Below are 16,734 nucleotides of genomic sequence, written 5' to 3'. Positions count from 1 at the left end.
AAAATGAGTGCAGTTTACTGTGAGGCCCGGACTTTATGTCCCAAGTAATGGAATGTCATGTTTTGACTTCTGATTGGCTGAGGAATGCAGGAGTCAGTTTTCACTGGGGATGATCAAAACGTTCCCCTCTGCCTGTCGGAGCACAATCTTTTGGGGGGAGAGGGGACTGGCGGCTGCTCTATTTTTCTTCCTCCAAAATGCTGCTTCAATGAAACTGCCGGGAGATTCCATTGTCAGGGTGGCACGAGAGAGGGGAGAGGCAAGGGGGAATTGTGCTTTTTGCTCGGTTCTCTTCCTACCCCATCAGCAGAGCTCATCAGGTCTCCTCCACTGGCATGCGCTTCCTCTCTGGGAATACTATGTCACATTACTCCACAAATTTCCTATTACTTCCCATCCCTGAATATCCTGTCCTGGACTGCGCAGCCAACAAAGTCATCAAGCTCGTTGTGTTGGGTGGCAGCGGCGTTGGTAAAACGGGTAAGTCTTCAGGAGTTGCTGTGGAAGCAGCCTGGTCTTTTCTTTCTTCCCCCCCCCCTCCTCGCCCTCCCTCCCCCTCCTCTCTCCACATCTGCCATCTGATTTTATGTTAATATTTGATGGAAATAATGATCCGAGCCCATGTTTATCTTGCAGAATGTAAAGGTTAACCAGATCAGATTCCCACCCCCACCCCCATGCCGCTATGAAATATAATGCCTGGAGATTTTCAAGCAGATGAATCGAGGGGGAAGGTCAAGGTTCGTTGGCATTGACCTCCACTAGCAAGTTTTGTATTATGTTGCACGGGGATTTCACCGGAAGCTTATCAAGGTTTCATCAATGAGAGGATCCACCTTGGTAGAGAAGCTTTCTTGAAAGAGGGCTGGGCTACTGCTGCCAGGCTTTCCCCGCAGCATGGAGTTTGGGGTATTCTATGTTACGCTGTCAGTTCACATGGTGAGCCTAGGATCGACTGGGGGGGGTCCTTGGGCTAGACATCTTCCAGGCGCCCCTCTCCTTCATGACACCACTCCTTTACTGTAGCAGGTCAAGGGGCCTCTTATTAGTGGGCCCCCTTCCTGAGGAGCGCAGATGCCCAACTGTGCTGACTTGTGATACCAGTCCCAAGTGAGATGCAGCTGGTCTGGCTCCTCCAGTGCTTTGCATGAAATGAATGTATGGAAGAGGGAGAGGAAACTTATCTAGTTGCCCATCTAGTTGCCCATCTAGCCCAGTATAGTCTACTCTGACTGGCAGCAGCTCTCCAGGGTGTCACCCGGTGGAGTTTTCTCCATCACCTGCTTTAAAAAGGAGATGCCAGGACTTGAACCTGGGACCCTCTAGCATGTGCTCTACTGTTACACTGCATTCCTAGCTGAATATACGGCCCCCTTGCTCAGAGTGAGAACTAGCAATCTTCTGCTCCACAAGTAAAGGCACTTACCCACCACTGGGGATGGGCAGAAATTAGATTCACTTCGCATTAAAGGTGAACCCACCTAATTTGCACTTTCTGGAACAAAAGACCTTAAACACAGCTACCCTTCAAAATTCGCACTTCTCTAAATTTTACAGTGCGGTTCTCCATCCAAGTAGTTGGTACAAAAATGCATATATTAGTAAAAAAGAAATAATCGTACAAAAATATATTAAGGGAAATTTATTGGGGAAATGTGTATAAGGGCCAAATTCCATACAAGTGTGACTATTAGGAGAGATTCACATTAAAAAGCAACAAACAAACAAACATGACTTAAAACCAGAACATGGTGTGGAACTGTAAGAATGGGAAAAATGAGAAAATCTGAAATGGACTTACCTGACCATCCCTACCTACCACCAATAAGCCACCCACCCTTGAATAGGCCCTGAAATGCTCTGCAATGTGCTGGGATTTCTGTACAGAGGAGTGAAAGAAGGAAAAGCCCCCCACTCCACCCCGCTGCTCCCAGGAATTTGGAATGCTATCTGATTGGCTATCTGAAAGCAGAACTGGGTGCCAAGTGCCTCAGTTATCAAACTGTGCTTTGGTCCCTCCCCCACAAAACAGGGAGGAGAGTGCAGGATGGACACCCTCCAGAGGGTCATGAGCCAGGCATTGGGGAGTGACCTTCTGTTGGTGGAAGACAGAATCTGCTCTCAAATCCAACAGGAGATACATGGAACAGTTTTCAGAGAGCGGGTTGCCAGGGAAGACAGTAGGGGAGGCATGAAAAGAGCAATAAAAAATAAAAAATTACTACGGCTGGAGCAATTCTGCAACAAAGAGAAAATACCTTTTTTTTGCAGTGGGGAGGGTGCTGGTTTAGCAAAAAGGTGATTGGAGGACATGCATGATATCCATGGTGTGAAGGAAGTGGATAGACAGAAGTTTTTCTCCCTCTCTCATAATTCTAGAACCTTGCGTCATCCAGTGAAGCTGAATGTTAGGAGGTTCAGGAGTGACCAAATAACTTCTTCACACAACCCATAACAAAAGTATGGAATTTTCTTCCAAAACATGTAGCGATGGCCATCAACATGGAAGGCTTTCGAAAAGGGTTTAGGGTTTAGACAAATTCATGGATAAGGCTCTCGAAGGCTGCTAGCCATGATGGCTATGTTCTCCCTCCACTGTCAGGGGCAGTATATGCCTCTCAATGCCACTTGTACCACCTGTAGGCTTCTCCTGGAACATCCATTTGGTCACTGTGGGAAACAAGTCCCTGGACAAAATGTGCCATCTTTGGCCTGATCCAGCAGGGCTCTTCTTGTGCCCTTATGGTATAAGCAGTCATATTACAATAATCTTTCATATCCATGGATTCTCCCTTACGGTGGAGGGATGCTCTGCAGGTCTGCCACAGGACCCTTGCTCATTGCAGACAATTCAGGGAGACACCCTAGGTCGTTGCTGCACAAGCCATTGGGCCTCATCTTCTCCACTGAAGATGGAATTACACTTTACCCTAGCAAAGGTGAGCTCCCAAACCTACATTGACCGTGACTCCCATTGCCAACTTGGTGCCCTTCAGAAGTTTTGGGCTGCAACTCCCATACACCCTACTGAGCATGCCTGTTGTTTGCAAAATTTCGCCTTCACCAGCCTGCTTCCTTCTTGAGGTTTGATTTCCATTTCTGGCTGATGGGAGTTGTTGTACAAAACAAAAGACAGTGTTAGGGAGCACTGTGTTTGGGTGGCAGCATTGAGTAGTTCCACCTTTAGCTAGCTCATTGCATCAAAAAAGGTTGCATAAAAATGGTGGATATATGCTGTTGCTTTTCCGTCCTGCAGTAAGCAATAGATATGAAGTGTGTGTGCATATCACATGATTCATTTCCTCCTAATAATAAGTTGGGTTGAAAGGCGCTATGGGAATTCCACTTAATATAAGGGAGACAGCGGTGGAAAACTTAGTGTCCCAGACTCCCAAATGCAGGGAAGTGAGAAAGCCATGAAAAAGAAGATAAATGTGAATGTGGAAAAAAAATAGACGGGAGTTTTATAGCAGACATATAGCCTTAAGAGCAGCTAGCAGAATGATGTCCTTGGCTGCAGGCCTGTTTACATGTCTATGAGAGTAACTCCTGTTGAACTTATGAGTCGGTTTGCATGGGTTGGCATTGTAAGAATGTGCTGTTTTGAATACAGTTAAGCTTAAATCTGAAAGTTCACGTTGTGATTGCTGTTTCCTTTGTAGATTAATTATGTGACTTTTGATCTGGGTTAATATATCCATTTCCATGCTACACTCTGTAAATACACTTAGGGACTTAGGCTGTCTCTCCAGAAGAACTTCGCGGGGGGGGGGGGTGTCCAGAAAGAGGTAATACATAATGAACAATTCCCCTCAGTCCTGAATGGCTTAATCTGCTACATACCTGTAATGCAGTCACCAGGCCAAGCCAAATTATTAACCACAAATAATTTCTTACATATGCTACATGGAAATTGTACTAATGGGGGCAGGAGATGATGGCCTAAGAGTTTTTTCTGTGACAATACTGTATATGGAACCCTTAGGAGTTTGAGGTATTACTTTTCAAGTTTCTAGCTCTCGTGATATTGGCAAGCAGCATCTTAGAAAACGTGTTTGCAGCGAGTGATAAGAAAACCATAGACAAATACTGTGATTTTTAAAGGGTCATGTCAAATACAGTATTTTTGAAGGCCACTTCACACATTAAGCATTTTTAGGGCTTACCCTTAAAAGCATAACTGTTGTCCTGGATGAGACCATCAAGCTCAATATCACCTACACTGGCTGGCAGTGATTCTCTAAGGTTTCATAAAGTCACTGGGGCCTCTCACAGCAGTTCCTGAATATAGGCAGTGACCATTTTGTGCACCTCCGATTGATGCATGGCTGTCAACATGTGGGCCACTTTGGGCTTCGGGGGCAGGGCAGGGAAGGCTTATATGCAGCCGCTGATGTGCTTAATGACCTGGAAGTCACCCTCTGCACAAACAGAGAGCTGCCTGCGTGCTCTCTATGGGACCTTTTGCATGCAAAACATGTGCTCTACCGTTAAACTATGGCCTTCCCAACAAAGGAAGCTTTTCTTATACTAGGTCAGAATATTGGCTTATCTAGCTCAGTACTGCCTAAATTGGCTCTAAGGTTTCAGGCAGGTGTCTTTCCTACCTGGAGATGCTAGAGTTTGAACCTTTCGCATGGAAAGCAGAACTACAGTACATCTCTTCCCTGAACATGACCAAAACATTCGCAAATGCAAATGTTATTCAAAAACACACATACTGTAGGTGTGTCTGAGTAGAATTCCAATTTGATTGCAAACCAAGGTTTGATGCTGTGTAATGTGTGAAGTGGCCCTGAGAGACCCAGTGCAGTTTTTTTTTGGGGGGGGGGCAGACACTTTGAGAATGAGAATATTAAATCATTTATTAGTATTAGTATTATTTATTAAATTTGTATACCGCCCTATACTGGTAGATCTCAGAGCAGTTCACAACATAAAATCACAATATAAAAAACACAATATTAAGTAATAAAAACAAAAAAAACCCAATAATCCCCCCCACCACAGCACATTTAAAAGGGCATTGGATGTCAATGAGCCAGAGGCCTGGATGAGGAGGAATGTTTTTTTGCCTAGCACCTCAAAATGTGTACAGTCATACCTCGGTTTAAGTACGCTTCGGTTTGAGTACTTTCAATTTAAGTACTCCGCGGAACCAGAAGTGTTTACTTCTGGGTTCCGCAGTGGCGCATGCGCGGAAGCGATCTGCATGTTTTGCGCATGCACAGAACTACTCTATCGACGCTTCACGTGCGCTATCACCGCTCGGATTAAGTACTTTTCGGGGTGTGAATGGCACCCTGGAACCAATTAAGTACTTAACCCGAGGTACCACTGTAATAATTTTATTTTTTATCATCTATAATACTGTCTTATTTATTTTATAGTACAGTACATTGATTATTGCCTTCATTTTATGGATTGATGGTCTTATTAGACAGTAAAATTCGTGCTAAATTGCTGTTTTAGGGGGTGCTTTTCATCATCTGGAACAGATTAATCCACTTTTGAATACTTTCAATGGGAAAGTTCACTTCAATTGAAGTACGGACTTCCGGAACCAATTAAGTACTTAACCCGAGGTATCACTGTATTGAAACCACAGCTGAACCTCCCTGGGGAGAGCCTTCTACAAATGGGGAGCCACTGCAGAAAAGTCTATTCTCATGCTGCCATTTGCCAAACCTCTTGTGAAGGAGGCACACAAAGAAGAGACTCAGAGGGCCTTCTTGGTAGTTGCGCCCACCCTGTGGAACACCCTCCCATCAGATGTCAAGGAAATAAACAACTTTCTGACTTTTAGAAGACATCTGAAGGCAGCCCTGTTTAGGAAAGCTGTTAATGTTTGAAATTTTGTTCTGTTTAATATTCCTGTGTAAGCTGCCCAGAGTGGCTGGGGAAGCCAGGTGGCCAGGGTACTATTATTATTATTATTATTATTATTATTATTATTATTATTATTGCTTTTTTCTTCTAAAAATGTTTAGGGGTACTCTCAATTTGACTCAAGAAAACCACCATTTTATAGTTCAAATTGGGAAAAATAAATACAGTAAATGGACAAAAGTATAAAGATTCACAAAATGTTTAGGGAAACAAAATAAAAAAATCCTTCCAGTAGCACCTTAGAGACCAACTAAGTTTGTCATAGGTATGAGCTTTCGTGTGCATGCACACTTCTTCAGATACACTGAATCAGAAACTGGCTGCGTCAGACCACCACGGCTACCTACCTGTAAAATGTTTAGGGGTATGCGTACCCCTGCGTACCCCCAGAAAAAAGCCATGATGGTGATGATTGCAGGCAGTCCTTGAGGTATTGAGCCATTTAAGGCTTTATAGGTCTAAACCAGTACTTTGAATTGGGCCCAGAAATTAATTGGTAGACGGTGCAGTTGGATTAGGATCAGTGTAATATTTTCAAACCCAGGTGAGCAATCTGGCCGCTGAATTTTGCTCTAGCTGAGATTTCCAAACTAGCGTCAGATGCAGACCTACGTATAACACATTGCTGCAATCTTAATAAATAAATACAAATGTGATGCCTGTTGTGGTCACAAAACGTTGGTGCATACTGAGGAGTGGTTCTTGATTGCATTGCACATGTCTGGTGCAATGGTTCTTCGTTGCTAAACATGTTCTTCCCATCTTGCACTATTGCCAATGAAATGTGTGTAGTACATGGAATGAAAGCATGTGTTTAATTACCACTCCCAGCCTGTGGCTGCAGTTTCTGACATTTTCTAACGCTGACTAAAAAGCGGCATTTTCCCCCTTGTTTTGCAGCCCTAATTGTACGCTTCCTCACCAAGCGATTTATTGGAGACTATGAAGCCAATACCGGTACGTCTAACCTTCTAACGCTACATCATTAAAACTAATGTATTTGTGTCTAACTGTCCTGGGGACAGAATGAAGGGTCATGTGGTCAAAATATACAGGACAGGTCAGGTGAATGGATTGCTGTTCCTCTTATGGTTGAAAAATAAAGATTTTAATTTGCCATGTGGGGCTGCTCCGAGTTTGAATACCTGGCTCCTTCGGTCTCTCACTTGATGGGTTGAATAGGCTCATTGCTGGGTTCATATTCTTATGTTTCTAAACCAGCCTTCCCCAACCTGGTACCCTTGAGATCCTGCAAACTACAGCTTCCATCAGCCTCAGCCAGCATGGCAAATAGTCAATGATAATGGGATTTTTGCACCAGGTTGGGGAAGACTGTTCCAGAGCCAGCCTTCTTTTCTTTTAGTTCTGTGGATCACAGGCAAAAGAAAATGCTAAAACACTGTCTAAAATGTGCATATTTTCAGTGAGCTGCCCCTGGCTATGAAAACAATAAATCAAAGCCCAATTATTTACAGCCCCCCCCTTTAAGCTAATACTTTATTCACTTTAATAGAAAAGGATCAGAAGAATGAGTCTGGCTGACACACTTCCTATAAAGAAAAAGGATCAAAAGACCGTTGCTTCCATCGACGGACAGAGGGCCAAGCATTATCCAGCTCTCCATTTCCAACAAGCAGTGGAAATGAACACTGTGTTTAAAAAAGCACCAACCTGAAATATAGACTTTCTTTCTTTAGCGCTGTTCAAAAAGGGCAAGACTGAAATAGATGTAAGTGGGTTTGTCAGTTGACCAGCAAAATGGCAGCTTAGCCTGTCCTTGTACATTTAATAACAACAAGGTGACTCTGCCAACTGTTCCCCCGCCCCCAGCCTTTTAAAAAAGCATTTGATATGTTATGAGATGGGGGGGCAACACTAGATCCCCTTAAATGTGTTAGGATTTAGTAAAAGTGAGAATTAATCAAGGTTAAAACTTTGCCAACCACAGAAACCCCCTGGGTTTAGTTGTGCCAATGAGCCAAGGCAGTTTGGATGGGCTATTAGGAGAGGACAAAGGCCAGTGATGACCCAGCAAGGAAACAAAGACTAAACAGGAGCCAGTAAAAACTGCACAGAATCCAGTAAAAATAATTGGCTGCTTCAGGCTGAAGGAAGGAGGGCCCATGACAAAATCAAAAGTTTTAAGTAACTTTACTGGACATGGCAAATTCCACAGCAGAAGTCTTGTGGTATCCTAAAGATTGACAGGCATATCTCCCAACTGAGGATTAACTCTTTATGGATCTGATGAGGTGGTCCCTAGTCCATGAAAGCTGCTTACCTTTAAGTTGCCACAAGACACTTTGGCTGTGGTCCTATGACACCTTTCCTGGACACCACATATTCCCCCTACCCAAAATCATAGCTGCCAAGTTCTCCCCTTTTTTAAGGGAAATTCCCTTATGCTGAATAGGCTTCCTTGCGAGAAAAGGGAAAACTTGGCAGCTATGCCCAAAATGCAGTGGGTAGGTTCTAAATCAACCTACGTAGGTTTGCAGCCTTTTGTTGTTTAGTTCCCACAAGACTCTTGGAGTGATCAAATGTCAATTCTCCCTCCTGACTGATTAATAAGAAACTGGAAACTTCGCCCCTCTAGCTCTGTCCCTTTCATCTGATTAAAATGCACTGCTTGGCTTTTCATTCCTCACCTTTGCTCTTAAGGCTGTCAACGGGCTGATCTTTTGCTCATGTACTTGATTTGTTGGTGCTTTTTTTCTGTTTCTGTGTAACCATGCACAGGATTTGTGCTTCAAATCTCTATGTTTCCAAGATTTGGCTGCTAGAGAAGCATTGCTGGGAGCTGCATGCTTTTTCCATTAAACAACCATCCCTTCAGCAATCCTTCAAGCAGAAGCAAATATGTTATAGATCGGAAACAGTCGTCATATATATCTGAGGCCATGGAGAAATACTACTTCTCCCACTGCTAGGGCCAAATATGATTAGTGTCTGGAAGTACCCAGACATCTCCTTTTGATGTGTTATGGAAGTGGAATAATGTGCTGTCTGGACTTAGTTTCATAAGCTACTTATAAAATGGTGTCAGCTCCAAGCCAGGTACATTTCTCCTGCCTGTGTATTCACTCTTTCAGTCAGGTCTGGTGCCAGCACTCAGCATGGTGGGCCAAGTGCCACAGCCACAGGGCTCCCAGAGGAGCTGCCACATTAGAGCAAATAGGACACTGCATCACCACCTCCAGGGCTTGATTTGTCCAAACCCATCTGCCGGCTTTCTTACTTAAAACCATTTCAGATGGAGGCTCTGGTTTAGTGATGCAGTAAAACAGTACCTGGAGTGTACCATTTCAATCTGCAAGTACAAATCTGTGTGACTGAATGCTTCCTCCCATTGAAAAGATGAGGCCCCCTGCATGTAAGAAAGATTGAGGGTTTCCCTGTGTAAGGAGTCTTGGAACATTGTCAGGACACAACTGGCTTTGACATCTCAGAAAATTGCTATATGGGAGAGCTCGATGGTAGAACACAATGCTATGCAGGTAGAAGGTCCCAGGCTCAATTTGCAGCATTTCCAGTTAAATGATTAGGTAAGCAGTGATGGGAAAGACTTCTGAGACCTTGGAGGGCTGTTGCTATTCAGAACAGATAGACAAAGATTCTGGTCTGGTCTAAGATTCTGTAACTTCCATTGTCCCTCTTGGGCTCGTCTTCTCTCCCTTTCATTCGTCTGGAGCACTCATACTTCCAGCTTTGCTTTGCTTTGTTTCCATCCCAGCTATTGGCAACCCAGGAACACCCACTGAAGCTGAATGTTGGAAGAGTCAGGACAGAGAAAATGAAGTACTGCATTTCACAGTGCATAGTTAAATTATGGAAAATGTTCCCACACAGGGGCAAACCTAGAGGTTGACTAGGCTGGCTGCTACCAAGGGTGCAGGCACAGGGGGGCACAAAAATCACACCTCTCCACTCTGGCTGAGGGTGGCTAGGAGCCCTCCCCAGGCCACTCCTCCACTGCTCTGCAAACTTCTTGACTTGCTTGTCCATTGTCTCCCCTGGCTTAAGGGGCGCTGATACTTCTCCTTGCCAAGGACACAAGAGAGACTAGGTACACCTCTGCTGCCAAAATACATTCTGGATTGCAACTCTCTGCACAACCGTACCAAACCTCTAGAGGGCACCAGGTTGGCAAAGGTTCATAGAAGTTATTCTCACTGGGCTAAGCTTCCCCAGTGCTTTGGCAAGTGCTAAATGACTACATGGTGGAAACATGAGCTGCAACCTTTTACCAAGTGCAGCAGAAAAAATATCAGATCAGACTGGAAGCACACTTGGAGATGGAGACATTTTGTGACTGAAGTTTTCATCTCAAGTGAATCCGAAAATATACTTCCTAAAGCATAACTGTTCCAGGTTTTTAACTTGTGGTACTTCTGTGCCTTTAACAGCAGCCTGTCTCCATAGTAGGAAATGTTAACACCTGCTCAGGCTGTTGCTGAAAGTATTAAAGTAAAGGTAAAGGGACTGTCCCAACGCCTTCCCTTACCAGACCTGTCTTTGCAGTCCTTCTTCCCTATTTATATCCATGCATGTGCTCTGAACAGCTTGGGGCTCACTCTCACATCTTTTAGTGCACGAAGAATTTAGCCCAGCTGATGAACATCTAAATTCCCCCTGTGTACCATGTCCAAAAATGCAGGCACCAGCCTCTCTCTGCCAATAAGCATTTGCATAGCATGGCTGCCCCAGGCTTTTGCTTAGTTACCAGTTGGGTTGTGCAGGCTCTGATGGGAAATATTCCATGTATCCATCTGGTTGTCATCTCTCTTTTTTGCCAGGTGCATTGTATTCCAGGAAATTCACCATCGATGGAGAGCAGCTCACTTTGCAAGTTCAGGATACACCCTTCGTTTCACTGGAGGTAAAATGGCTTTTTAATGTTGAGATGTTTAAAACGAAGTCTTAATGTAGAAGTAGCCAATGTGATGCTCTCCAGATGTTGTTGAACTCCTCCCATCAACCCCAGCTTTCACAGCTAATGGCCAGAGTGCTGGGGTTCAGCAATATTGGTTGGCTTGGTGCCCATTTTAAAGTTCCATTCTTCTTCCATGACTAACAGTCAGGGTACAGCAGCTATGCCAAGGGTGGGTGCTCAAGTAGACTGCCACCACCCTTTCCTTATGTTTCATTCAGGAAGAAGTGACATTGGAGGGTACAAGACAAATACCTCAGAGGGAAGGTGAAAAGAGCATCCAGCTTTCCTCCATCTCTCAATGAGCCCAAAGTAGCATGTTTTTCTCTTTTGAATCTCTCTGATACACACACATAATGTGAAGCCAAATGGCCTAGGCATGGGGGGATGAAGTATCCCTTTAAGACACACACACACACACACACTCAATAACCCCCACAGGCAATTTTAAGGAGTTATGAAGGGCAAAAGGACAAGGAGGGAAGGTACAATGGTGCTTTAAGGAAATAAACAAAATATCCTAGAAAGCCAACTAAGTCTAGGAGTTATAGTGTGTAATTAGAAAAACTAGAGTAATCCACTTTGCCTAGACTCTAGAGCAAGTGTGGGAAACTGTTGGCCCTGCATATGTTGCATAATTACAGCTCCCATAATCCCCAACCACTGGCTATGCTTGTTGAGGCTGAAGAGAGTTGTAGTTCACTAGTTCAGCAACATTTGGGGGACCAATGTTTCTGCACCCCTGGCCTTCAGCAAGGATGGGAAAACCATTGTCCTCCACATGTTGTTGGACTCCAACTTCCATCAGCCCTAGCATGGCTGATGTTCAGGAATGACGGGAATTGTAGTCCAACAACATCTGGAGAGGCACAGGGTCCCCCATCCCTGATCTAGAGAGACAACAGAATTGTGGCTGGTAACTGAGGAACAGGAGACAACCTTCTGTCACCAGCTGGCTGTAGAAAGAGACAGACTTGGGGTTGGACACAGTACTTCTGAAGGTGGAAAGAAAGAAGCATCGCTTCTGCTCTTGTAGACACTCAAAACACAAATATTTTTGTTCACATTTCAAAAGCCTTCGCAACCTATTTTATCAGAGGTGTGTCTGTGTGGGGGGGGGGGTAGTGTATGCACCAACCTCCCCAGCCTAGTACCCTCCAGACATGGTTGAACTAAAACTCCCATCATCTTAGTCATCAGCCATGGTGGTTGGGGCTGATGGGAGTTGGAGTTAGAAACATCTGGAGGGTGCCACATTGGGTAAGGCTAGAAGGTCTTAATTTGATCCAGGACTTAATTTGATCCAGGGTTTATCACAGATGGCTCAGATTCAAGGCCAGTTTTCAGTAGCAAGGATAATAACTACAAAATCACTGGGATTAGTATGATGGGAAAGTGCCTCTGAGGATCCACAGAGTGCATTTTTCTTGGTAATGAAAATTGAGAGCCAAGCATTACGGACTTCTGGGCAAATTTAAGCCTCAACACTTTTTATCTTTATCAGCACTAGAAACAGCGGCTCCCGATCATAATACTTTAAACTCTCTTAAAAATGAGCTTTTAAAGGGGCCAAAGCTTTTAAAGTACGATGTTGGTTATGTAGTATTACATGCAACCACATAACTGGGCCATTCTTAGTGCAGACATGGCAGGGAAGAGGGATTCTTAAGAACAGTTCCATCACACAATTAAAAAATATATATTTGGAAAAGTTGGAGTTTGTCTCCAACCAAAATGCTACGGTAAGTACTGTAATATTGTTCTTCTTTGTACCCAGATTAATAGAGCTTTTATTGGCATGGATGGGGGGTGTCATAAGCAAAGCAGTAGTAGTTGTGCTTTCATAATTTTGAGAAGTTCCAGAGAATTGGTTTTGCCTAATTCATTATTCTTTGAAAGAGAAAGCCAAAAGGAAAGAGATAATGTAGGTTGTTGGCTGATGAAATGCTGTCTGAAAAGTGCATGGTCAGTAACTATTTGTGTCTCTGGTTAAAATAAATGATTAAGAAGACATTTCCTTTAAAGCAAAAATAGAAAAACCCCGCTGCCCTTTATCTTTCATTAGGCCACATTCCATTTTGATTATTGCACCAATTTCATTCTGGGCTGCGATCAGATATAACAAAAGGGAAATTTCCAGTTGCCTGTGGATGTCATTTTGCTCTTTTCTGCAAATCTTTCTAAAAAGTAAAAATTATTCACAGGTATATGTTTGTTTTTAAAATGATCTCCTAATGAGGATCATTTGCCAGTCAAATATAACAGATTGCCACAGCTCACATCCTTCTCTATAGGGTGGACATGGGACAGTGTACTGGGGGACAGGGGGGAATCACGATATGATAGAAGCCATTGAGTCCAGCAGGTTAGAAATCCCCGAAGGGGAAGACTTCTCCTCCAAATCATTATGGGTGATGATACTGGGCCCTAAGAATAATTTACTACTGGGACAAAGAAGCTGCACTGGTTGCCAGTTCATTAGCAGACCCAATTCAAGGTGCTCAGATTAGTGTTTAAAGCCCTAAATGACTTGGGCACCCAATACCTGAAAGGCTGCCTCTTCTCCTACAGACCCTTCTGAATGCTGATATCAGCAGAGGGGGCCTGTCTACTTTTCTTGTTGCAGATGGAAGGTTATCGGGGAGGCTGGTTTAGTTTGAGCTTCTGATTCTTCCTGGCATCATTGTTCCTTCCCAACTGGAATCTTCTTTTTTCTTCTTGGTTTTGTTGTTGACAGGACGAGAATGACACTATCTGCTGCCAGGAACAAATAAACCGGTCCATCTACTGGGCAGATGGTTTTGTGCTTGTCTATTCCATCACGGACCATGCCAGCTACCGCACCATCCGCCCCTTGCACCAGCATATCCGGAAGATCCACCCCAATGCCAATATCCCTCTGCTCCTCATGGCCAATAAAGGAGACCTGCTGCGAGCCAGGCAGGTGTCTGTGAAAGAAGGCCTCCAGCTGGCAAACGAGCTGGGCTGCACTAACTGCGAGTTGTCTGCGCGGGAGAACTTTGAGGAGGTTCACGAAGCCTTTAAGCAGCTTTGCCAAGAGATGAGCAGGATGACGGGGAGCTGCAATGGCGAGAAACGCAGAGGGCTCCATCTTGTTCGGCCCAAGTCCCCCAACATGCAGGATCTGAAAAGGCGGCTAAAGCAGGCCTTGTCTTCCAAGGGGAGAGCTGCCACGACACTCTGATGTATCTCAGAGTAGCAAGCCTGGCCTGGGCCTTAAGAGGAGAGATAAGACAATGGGATATTTATATCTATTTATGGCATTCTTTTGCCAGCATCTTTTGTACGAAAGAATCCCTTCATGACAAGGTGATATTGGATGGCAAGCTTTCAGAGCTGCGCCTTTTGTGTAGAAATTGTCACCGAGACCAATGGCATCTTAAAGACAGGTTCTTCATCCATGCCATGAGCTTAGCTTCCCAACTAGCATGACATGCAGCCATGCCAGTCAATCAGCCTTGCTCCTCCCCCATGTTTCAGGAAGGCAGTCTATCTGTACTCCCTCATTTTGCAGTGCCACGTACATGTTTCTTCAATCAAATAACACCTGCCCACGTATTAAACAGAGTTGCAAAACTGATGCAGAGGTGGGAGGGGAGGTTGTTGACTGCAGCAGCACCAGCCAACACACACCCTTCACCATACTGAAAACCTGCACAACTAGGTTTTTAAGAGCTTACCTTAGAACAGAAAAGTACCAAAACTTCATCTCGCCCCTACTGCACTGGCACATTTGAGAAAAATAGTTCTCGTTTTATCTAGGATGGTACTAAAGATTGGACTGAATGACTTGCTTAGCAGTGTGATCTAACATGGAAGCATATGATCAGGGGTCAGCAAACCTTTTCAGCAGGGGGCCGGTCCACTGTCCGTCAGACCTTGTGGGGGACCAGACTATATTTTGAAAAAAATGAATGAATGAATTCCTATGCCCCACAAATAAGCCAGAGATGCATTTTAAATATAAGGACACATTCTACTCATGTAAAAACACGCTGAGTCCCGGACCACCCGCGGGCTGGATTTAGAAGGCAATTGGGCCGGATCCGGCCCCCGGGCCTTAGTTTGCCTACCCATGCATATGATGCCCAATAGGCCTATTCCAACTCATAGTTAATTGTGCTTAAGTGCATAACGCCACTATAAAATAGTTAAGACAATGTGTGCTTAGCTCTGTATTGGATTCTGGGCATTTTGCGTACACTTAATGTCAATTAAGCAGGTGGCGCTGTGGGTTAAACCACAGAGCCTAGGGCTTGCTGATCAGAAGGTTGGCGGTTTGAATCCCTGTGATGGGGTGAGCTCCCATTGCTCGGTCCCAGCTCCTGCCAACCTAGCAGTTCGAAAGCACGTCAAAGTCCAAGTAGATAAATAGGTAAGGTATTTACAGCGGGAAGGTAAACAGCATTTCCGTGTGCTGCTCTGGTTCGCCAGAAGCAGCTTTGTCATGCTGGCCACATGACCTGGAAGCTGTACACCAGTTCCCTCGGCCTACAAATGAGCGCCGCAACCCCAGAGTTGGTCACAACTGGACCTAATGGTCAGGGGTCCCTTTACCTAATGCCAATTTAAAGGAACATCTGCCTTGCCCCAACTGCAATTGCCACATCATAGAATTGTAGGGACCCCACCATCTACATGAAGTAGCTACAAAAGGTTTATTAAATGGGTGTAACTATATGTTTGATTTTCACAGTGATGGTGAGCAGGCTGCAAGTATACACAACCAAGTTTGCTGGCCTAATTCAGCCTTCTCCAACCAACCTGGTGCCCTCTAGTTTTTGGTTACAACTCCCATCACTCCCAGCCAGCACCGTGGCCTTGACTGATATGAATATATCTAGAGGGCACCAAATTGAGGGAGGCTAATCTGTACTGGACTCACCACTCTTATTTTGCCATGCAGAGCTGGGCTGAAATTTTCAGTTGGGCTGAATTTAGAATAAAATGAAGAGCTGTGGTCAGCTTTCTCCCTCTCCCAGAGAAAGAGGGCCATTTTGCTTAACATTCTCTGCCATTCCTGCCATTTGTAGGATACAAAAATGGCCCCCAGATTGCCAACACAGGAGTTCTGTTGTTGCTACTTGTGTTAGCACAGGCTTCCTCAACCTCGGCCCTCCAGATGTTTTTGGCCTACAACACCCATGATACCTAGCTAGCAGGACCAGTGGTCAGGGATGATGGGAATTGTAGTCTCAAAACATATGGAGGGCCGAAGTTGAGGAAGCCTGTGTTAGCAGCAGCAAAAACCAAAACACTTATAAAAAAGAAAGAGTCCTCAATCGTGCCACTGCTAATCATGAGGTCTTATCCCCCAGTGCCCCTGAAACTTTTGGGGAATTTTCCACCTCACTTCTAATAATATTTAGAGAAATATCCCACTTACCCTAGTTTTGCCACCTGAAAACAAGATGAAGAATTTGGGAGGCCAGTTTTGCTCAGTATTCAAGTTATCTCACCAGCCCACTACAACCCCAAAGGCTCGTTCCTGGTTTGTTACCACCAACATGCCATGGATGTATATATGTGAAATGAAGGGGTTTTTTTTGGGGGGGGGGTTGCCTCAACATGCATCACTTTACACTTGTTTATATTGAATTGCATTTGCCATTTTACAGCCCAGTCACCAGTTCAAAAGGAGAGATCCTTTTGAAGCTCTTTGCAATCTCTTTTTGCTTTAACAACCCTGAACTATTCAGTATCATCAGCAAACCTGGCAATCTCACTGCTTACTCCTAACACTAGGTTGTTTATGAAGAAGCCAGTTTGCTTTCAGTGGAAGGTATTTGTTTGATACAATATACCTGGGTCAAACTGGACATTATGTGTTTGAATCTTGTTCTTCTGTTTCCTCACATCCAACTGCTCCTCGCTCAGTGCTTGGGCCCCTAATT

At 44.5% G+C, this 16,734-nt stretch overlaps 1 protein-coding gene across 2 annotated transcripts; it reads left to right on the top strand.

The window, feature by feature from the left end:
- The first annotated feature begins 142 nt into the window (after positions 1–142).
- LOC118084164 (ras-like protein family member 11A-like) lies at positions 143–15,926 on the top strand. Of its 2 annotated transcripts, XM_035113525.3 has the most exons (4): positions 143–480; positions 6,790–6,846; positions 10,686–10,768; positions 13,557–15,926. In XM_035113525.3, exons 1-4 carry the CDS (start codon positions 336–338, stop codon positions 14,022–14,024), a joined length of 753 nt encoding a protein of 250 aa, XP_034969416.1. In that variant the 5' UTR covers positions 143–335; the 3' UTR covers positions 14,025–15,926. The 2 variants fall into 2 exon arrangements, with proteins under 2 accessions (XP_034969416.1, XP_034969417.1); XM_035113526.3 differs by lacking the exon at positions 6,790–6,846 and having other exon boundaries at positions 149–480; positions 13,557–15,627.
- Positions 15,927–16,734: the final 808 nt, after the last annotated feature.

The sequence above is a fragment of the Zootoca vivipara genome, chromosome Z2, assembly GCF_965207765.1.
Source record: "Zootoca vivipara chromosome Z2, rZooViv2.hap1.1, whole genome shotgun sequence".
Taxonomy (NCBI): Eukaryota; Metazoa; Chordata; class Lepidosauria; order Squamata; family Lacertidae; genus Zootoca; species Zootoca vivipara.
This window is presented reverse-complemented; position numbering and strand designations above follow the sequence as displayed.

What these genes read in the sequence shown, in the direction of transcription:
- LOC118084164 (XM_035113525.3), top strand. Translation starts at nt 336, where the DNA reads ATGCGCTTCCTCTCTGGGAATACTATGTCACATTACTCCACAAATTTC. An exon ending in CAGCGGCGTTGGTAAAACGG is followed by an intron (nt 481 to 6,789) that starts GTAAGTCTTCAG and finishes CTTGTTTTGCAG; the next exon opens with CCCTAATTGTACGCTTCCTC. An exon ending in AGACTATGAAGCCAATACCG is followed by an intron (nt 6,847 to 10,685) that starts GTACGTCTAACC and finishes CTTTTTTGCCAG; the next exon opens with GTGCATTGTATTCCAGGAAA.